Source organism: Anas platyrhynchos, chromosome 3 (assembly GCF_047663525.1).
Source record: "Anas platyrhynchos isolate ZD024472 breed Pekin duck chromosome 3, IASCAAS_PekinDuck_T2T, whole genome shotgun sequence".
NCBI lineage: Eukaryota > Metazoa > Chordata > Aves > Anseriformes > Anatidae > Anas > Anas platyrhynchos.
This window is the reverse complement of record NC_092589.1, coordinates 78,295,606-78,303,186: the sequence shown is the minus strand read 5'-3', so window position 1 is coordinate 78,303,186 and position 7,581 is coordinate 78,295,606. Positions and strand designations below refer to the sequence as shown.

The 7,581-nt window shown below is 56.7% G+C and overlaps 1 protein-coding gene across 1 annotated transcript; it reads left to right on the top strand.

Annotated features, from left to right (window-relative positions):
* Positions 1 to 1,929: 1,929 nt before the first annotated feature.
* Positions 1,930 to 6,775, top strand: POU3F2 (POU class 3 homeobox 2). The gene has a single exon (XM_027454816.3). The coding sequence runs from the start codon at positions 2,063 to 2,065 to the stop codon at positions 3,452 to 3,454; it is 1,392 nt and encodes a 463-aa protein (XP_027310617.2). The 5' UTR covers positions 1,930 to 2,062; the 3' UTR covers positions 3,455 to 6,775.
* Positions 6,776 to 7,581: the final 806 nt, after the last annotated feature.

The following is a 7,581-nucleotide window of genomic DNA, read 5'->3' as shown; positions in this document are numbered from 1 at the left end:
TAAAAGGCAAACTCCAATCGCGCCCGGGTCTGGCTCCGAGGATTCAATAAACAAGCCGCATTAACTCCAGCCAGAATTTATCTCGTAGACTGATGGAATTTGTCTTTTTTTTTTTTTCTTTTCCCTCCCCTCCTGCTTCTTCTGCTTCTTTTTCCCCCCAAGGCCTCATATTCTCCACTCAAAATTTCGCAGCCTTCCTTTGATAAATTACTCAAAGTAATCCCTGCACCAGCCAAGTCTGACTGGTTGACGTTGTGTTAGAAGTCTTCATAGCGGTGCCTGTCTATAAAATATTCACTTGCGGACTACAAAGGGTGGATCATTTTTAATGACAAGATTCAGAACTGGAGGATGAAGGGAAAAGATTAATATCCGTGAATTCAAATAATTTAATTTCAAATGCCGAACTTAGAGCATTATACCCTACCAGTTTAAACAGCAATGCAGATAAAATAGAAGAGTCTCGGGTGAATGAAGTGGCCGGAAGAATAGAGTTGCGGGGAATGCTGGAAATGAGCCTTCGTGCAAACTTTGCGGGAACTTTTTTTTTTCTTTTCTTTTTTCTTTTTTTTTTTTTTTTAATTCCACACCTTTCTATCTTCTGGGATAACCGGTATTCTAGCGGGGCAAAAAATACAGCTGATATTCCGTATGTGAGCGTGCAGATACATGTGTGTATATATATATATATATACATTGTACGTGCGGGGAGATTTTCCTCCGTCTCGAGATAGGTGGGGAAATCTATTTGGACGGCGGATTTTAATTTCAATGGGTAATGTGAGCTCGTGCAATCAAAGTTATCAATTTCTGTCCTTTTTGTTTAGATTTCTTAGTTAAATGTGTTTGTTATATCTACCCCGAGGAGAAGCAACTTGAAAGTGTAGCTTTTGAGTCATCTTATAAATACATCCCTGAGGCTGCGGTTCTTGCAGCTTTAAGCAGTTTTCATTAAAGCAGCCAGCTGCCTCTTTGTGTAGATTGGATTTTTTTTTTTTTTTTTAAGAAACAAAAAAAAAAAAAAAAAAAAGCAATCACTTGTGAAGCCCCGGCCTCAGTTTTGTCTCTCCGCAGGCCCTTAAAGTTGAAGTTTCATTCATGCCTCGGGTCTGGCCGCCGAGGCAGCCTTCCTCGGAGGAGCAGCGGGCTGGCGAGAGCCACACGGGGAGTGCGGGCTCGCCTGCTTCACAGGGCAAGGTTAAAAGGGAGGCAGAGATCAAACCGCCCCCGGCTCACAAAAGGTGCATTAAACGCGCCCCGGCGAGGAGCGCGGAGCTGCCGAGCCGCCCCCCGCGGCCAGCGCCGGGAGCCCGGCTCCGGGGGGGCTCGGCCGCTTCCCCCTCACCCCTTTTCCCCTCTCCCGACCCCGGGGGGTGTCCGGGGACCCCCGCGAGGTGCTCGTGGCGGTGGCGGAGGCACCAGGCAGGGCGGGCAGCCCGGAGCGTGCCCGGGGGCCGCAGCGCACCGAGACGCCGCACGGGGATAAAGCCCCGGGGATGGAGCGGGGATGGAGGGGGGCGGCTCACGGCTGCCTCCCTCACACCGCCGGCACCGGGATGGGGACGGGGAGCGGGGCCGGGACCCGCTGCCCCCGCTCCGCCTCGCCAGGCGCTGCCCGCGCAACAGGAGCCGTTACCGGGCGGGCCCGGGGCGGGGCGGGGCGGGGCGGGGGCGCGGAGCTCCTCACCCCTCGCCCCCCCCCCCCCCCTGCCCGCCCGCCCGCCTCTCGCTCCGGGCCCGGCCCCGCCGCCGCCCCCGTTCCCCCTCAGCGCCGGGCGGGCGGGGGGCGGGCGGGGGGCGTGGCGGGGGCGGGCCCCGGCGGCGCGGCGGGGCCAATGGGGCCGCGCGGCGGCGGCGGTTGCCAGGGGCGCCCGCGTCCGTCAGGCGGCGCGCGGCCAATGGGCGGCGGCGGCGGGGCGGGGCGGCCGCGCGTGCCTTCGCAGTGGGCCCCGCCGCCGCGCGGGCCGGGGGGGCGCGGGCGCCGCGCGGCGCCCGAGGCGCAAAAGTAGCTGTCAAATGCGCGGCGCCTGTCCCCGGCGCGCTCAGTGCGGCGCGGCGAGTCATGGCGACCGCAGCCTCCAACCACTACAGCCTGCTCGCCTCCGGCTCGCCCATGGTGCACGCCGAGCCGCCCGGCGGCATGCAGCCCGGCGGCGGCTACCGCGACGCGGGCGCGCTGGTGCAGGCGGACTACGCGCTGCAGAGCAACGGGCACCCGCTGAGCCACGCTCACCAGTGGATCGCCGCGCTGTCCCACGGCGGCCCCGGCGGGCCCGGCGGCGGGGGCGGCGGCGGCGGCGGCCCCGGCGGAGGCGGCGGGGGAGGCGGCGGCGGCGGCGGCGAGGCGCCGTGGGCGGCGGGCGCGCTGGGCCAGCCCGACATCAAGCCGGCCGTGGTGCAGCCGGGCGGGCGCGGCGACGAGCTGCAGCCGCCGCCGCCGCCGCCGCAGCACCCGCCGCCGGGCCGGGCGCCGCACCTGGTGCACCACGGCGGCGGCGGCGGCGGCGGCGCCGGGCACCACGCGGCGGCCGCGGCGGCGGCGGCGGCGGCGGCGGCGGCGGCGGCGTGGCGGGCGGGCGGCGCGGCGCACCTGCCGCCCGGCATGGCCGCGGCCAACGGCGGGCAGGCGGCGGGGCTGCTGTACTCGCAGCCGCCCGGCTTCACCGTCAACGGCATGCTGGGCGCCGCGCAGCCCGCCCTGCACCACCACGGGCTCCGCGACGCGCACGACGAGCCCCCCGGGCCGCCCCCCGGGCCCCCCGGGCCGCCGCACCACGGCGCCGAGCACGGGGGGCCGCCCCCGCCGCCGCCGCCGCCGCCCCACGGCCCGCACCCGGGCGCCGCCGGGCCGCCGCCGCCGCCCGCCGCGCCCCCCGGGGCGCCGCACCACGAGGCGCACTCGGACGAGGACACGCCGACGTCGGACGACCTGGAGCAGTTCGCCAAGCAGTTCAAGCAGCGGCGGATAAAGCTGGGATTTACCCAAGCGGACGTGGGGCTGGCGCTGGGCACGCTGTACGGCAACGTCTTCTCGCAGACCACCATCTGCCGCTTCGAGGCCCTGCAGCTGAGCTTCAAGAACATGTGCAAGCTGAAGCCTTTGTTGAACAAGTGGTTGGAGGAGGCGGACTCCTCCTCGGGCAGCCCCACCAGCATAGACAAGATCGCGGCGCAGGGCCGCAAGCGGAAAAAGCGCACCTCCATCGAGGTGAGCGTCAAGGGCGCGCTGGAGAGCCACTTCCTCAAGTGCCCCAAGCCCTCGGCCCAGGAGATCACCTCGCTGGCGGACAGCCTACAGCTGGAGAAGGAGGTGGTGAGAGTGTGGTTTTGTAACAGGAGACAGAAAGAGAAGCGCATGACGCCCCCGGGAGGGACGCTGCCGGGCGCCGAGGACGTGTACGGGGCCAGCAGGGACACGCCGCCGCACCACGGGGTGCAGACCCCCGTGCAGTGAACTCGCGGCGGGGGCGCCCGGCCCCTCCTGCTCCTCCTCCTCCTCCTCTCCTCCTCCTCGTCCTCCTCCTCCTCTCCTCCTCCTCCTCTTCCTCTCCTCCTCCTCTCCATCCTCCCCCCCAACTTTTGATCGTCCTCCTTATCTTATTATTATTTTTTTTTTAATTTGCTCCCGTCTTTCAAAAAAAAAAAAAAAAACGCGCAAAAAAAAATAAGAAAAAAAAAATAACAAAACGAAACAAAACAAAAAAAAATAAGCGAGAGAGAAAGAGAGAAAGAGAGAGAGAGAGAGAGAGAATCAAAGCAGACAAAGCACCTGCACCGGACTGTCCCTTAGACGGCAGCAGGTGCGGGGCGGTGTTTTGACCTTCCCGTGCGCTGCAGCGCAGTGAGTATCGCGCCCAGGCCGGCAGGGCAGGGGCGAGCAGGGGGCTCCGCTCCACGCCGGCCCAAAATTTGCGCCCTGCCCTGGCCCTGGGGGTGGCCCTGGGGGTGGCGAGGACGGGGGTGGGGGGGGGGGACACGGGGAGGGGGGGTGCGCAGCAACCTCGCGGGTCCCCCGGAGCCCCCCCCCCCCCCCGACACAAAAGGCAGGTGGCATCGCGGACCGTCGCTCGGGGTTGGCACATGCTGCTGTGTTTATTTTCTGTGGATCCCCTGTAGGAATGAGTATGTGAAAAGGAAGAGAAAAGCGAAGCTATCCCTTTTGATGTAGGCAGTATTTAACCGTACCGATTTGCACTGCAAGGAAATCGAAGTTTACATAAACAGATTCATTTTGTTTTCTTCCTTTCCCACCTTAGTTTTGAAAATGACTTGCATTTTCCACGGTGAGCGTTAGTCGACCAGTGACCGGTCCACGATGTGTTACTGTGTTCTAGCCTTTGCTTTATGTGTATAATGTGAACTTTTGTTATAAACCAGTCTTCTTAAATATGTGTAATGCTTATTTTCTCCTTTTGCTGCAGCAGGAAGAGCGCATATATCTGTATGTGTGCCTACGTACGCACGCCTGCCTGTACGTACATGCAGACACATATATGTGCAATATATAATATATATATAAGATGCATATTATATATATATATATCTGCGCACCGCCAGCTCCCTCTCTCCAGGGGCTTGGCTCTCCCAGACGCTCGCTCAGAGGCGACTTGGGAGAAGGGAGAAGGGAGCCGACAAAGTAAACTTCATTTTCAGGCAGTGTTTGCGGGGGTCGAGGCGGGGGGGGAAGAGCTGCTCGGCCCTCCCAGCTTGTTGCGGCAGGGGCGAGCAGGGCCCATTGTGGAGGAGCTCCGGGAGGTGAAACCACACAGTTCATTTCCAGAGTTTTCCCGGAGAAAGTGGCGCTCCCTGGAGAGGGAAGGGGGGGTCCTTTAGGCCTCCCCCGGTGGCAGGGTGCCGCCAGCCCCCCCAGCCTTGCCCCCGCAACGGGGGTGCGGTGCTGGGGGGGCCCACGCAGCGTGTCTGGGTCCCACCCGCGTGGGAACACGGCCCTGTCCCCACGGCCCCTCGCCCGTCTTTTTGCTGCGCTGCCCCTTCTTTATTTTTCTGTTCATCCCCAGCCACCCCCCCCCCCTCCACCTCCACCACCGCCACCTCCTCCGGTCGGGTTGCGGAGTAATTTATTGGACGAAAAGACCAGTTTAACTCGGGCAGCCTCGTGTCTTTCACTGGGGAATGAAGTGAAGTGGAAAGAAATGCCATTTTCAATTCGTCTTCCCCCCCCTCCCTCCCAACCCGCCCCCCTCCCCGATAACAGTTTTAAAGTGCATTTCGTGGCATTACCCTGATGGGAAACGGTTAACTTTCCAGAAAGAAAAAAAAGGAAAAAAGAAAAAAAAAAAAAGAGAGAGAGAGAGGGAGAGAGAGAGAGGGAAACCCACGGGGAAAGCAAAACAAAACAAACAAAACAAAAAGCTCTGAAGAGAAGCATAGGAGTGGGAACTCGGAGCAGCCTATGTATGTGTGCGCGTGTGCCTCTGTGTTTATGTACTTATGCACACGCACAGCCATACATATACATTAGAGGAACTTTAAACTATGATAGTTATAAATTCATAAAGGGATCATTTAGTCAGCACGAATGGGTGCTATATAGGCAAAACATTTTTATAAGCTAAAAGTTTACTTAGGTGAGTGTTGGACAATTATGGAGAAAAAAACACGGAAGCGTTCTCTTGCAGAGAATCATATAAATATTGCATTCAGTAGCTAAGGCTTTAGACTACGTTTCTCATTGTCTTTTAAAGCGCCTGTGACATTTGGTTTTCTTTCTTTCTTTCTTTCTTTCTTTCTTTCTTTCTTTCTTTCTTTCTTTCTTTCTTTCTTTCTTTCTTTCTTTCTTTCTTTCTTTCTTTTCTTCTTGGCAAGACAGATGATGATTTCTAAGAGGCACATGCAGTAGCCTTTTTCCTAGTTTTCCAACAATCGTTACAAAGATACGGGCACCGAGCTTTTCTCTTTTCTTTTTTCTTTCTTTTTTTTTTTTTTTTTTGGGTGTATTGAGCTGCTTGTTATTTAAAGTGTTGAGGACTAGCGCCTAGTGAAGTGAATCAGATCAGGGCAGATCCAGTGGTAAAGGGAGGAAATGAACTTTCAGACGCTTATTAATATGTGTGTAAGGTCAGAAAACGGAGTCTAGAGAAGGTTTGAGAAAAGCCTCAAACTCCAAATAGGTTTACTAAAAAAAAAAAAAAAAAAAAAAAAAAAAAAAAAAAAGTTACCACGCAAACCTTACCACTATGTATATATGTTTAATATTTGTCCTTTGAAATGCAGAAATAGTTTCAATGTTTTCTTTGTCTATTTTTCTTTTCCTTTTTTTTTTCTTTTTTTTTTTTTTTTAAATGCTACCCAGGGAAATATTTTCATATCATTTTTAAGTGGCCTGCCTCAATGTATATTTATTTCTTTCAAAGCAAACAGGTTCTGGAAACTGTTTTTCTGTAGCTTTAAATGAGTAGGTGAACAAAATCTATATGGGATGTAATTTTTTTTGGTTCAGTCTCTTTAAAAAAAATACTTTGTTTTGGTACATTTGGATGTGCTTGTGGGGAAAAATAAAAACGCAGAGATCCTTATATATTTATGTTAAAGTAATATTTTATTATCTACATAAAACAGAAATGCACAATACCTTCATAGTTTGTTCTAATTATTGAAATATCTTTATTTTATTTTTAAAGATAGCACAGATTTGCAAAGCTCTTAAAATTTGGAGGGAGAACGCCCCAGTACTTATACACTGAGCTGAGTTCTGTGTAAAGCGCCGCCGTTCCTTTATATCTCATGGAATTTTGGAATAAATTTTATGCCTATACCGAGAGGTTCCACGTCCCTGACTTGCCGGGCTTTGGCGGAGGGCAGCGGGGGCTGTGCTCGCTGCGTGTCCCCGCGGATGACCGCAGCAGCGGGGCTCCAAGCGTTTGGTTTTTGGGGCGCGCAGGGGGGCCCTGCCCCTGGTGCTGGCACCGAGACCCGCTCCTCGGCTTGGCCGCAGCCCTATGCTCTGCCTGCAGGCTCGGCCCAGGAGAGAGCCGCTCTCCTCTGCTCCTTGCCCTTTGACAATTTAAGATCGGGCTCCTAAAAAATGGAAAAAAAGAAAAAAAAAATTAAAAAGAAGGGAAGAAAAGAGGGGAAAGGCGGAGCTTCCCTACGGGGGAGCACTGTCGAAAGCCGGGGAGCGGGGCCGGCGGCCCAGGCTGCGGCAGGCGGGCGGTGCTGTGGCTGTACCTAGGGATAACTGTGCTGCCGGGCCGAGCCTTGCCGAGCCTTGCAGTGCCTTGCCGAGCCGTGCCGGGCCGGGCCGGGCCGGGCCGTGCAGGGCCGGCTGCGAGCGGCCGGAGCCGGGCGTTGCGCCGCGGGGGTGCCGGCGTCGGGGCGGGCGCGCCGGGGAGCGGAGCGGGGTCCTGAGCGGGGACAGGCGGGGTGCTGAGACCTCCGGGGCTCGCTCGGTGCCAGGAGGACGGAGTCCCGCTGCCCCCACCCCGGCGGTTTCCGCGATAGTTTCGAGGCTTATTAGATTTAATCATCTTTCCTAACTCCTAGTCAATATCACGCTCATCCCGAACAGATTCAGCTAAATGATCTTATCAATAGTTTCGAGGAGAAGTGACAGAAAGAAGA

Excerpts from the sequence above, each read along its gene's own strand:
- POU3F2 (XM_027454816.3), top strand. The coding sequence starts at position 2,063 with ATGGCGACCGCAGCCTCCAACCACTACAGCCTGCTCGCCTCCGGCTCG.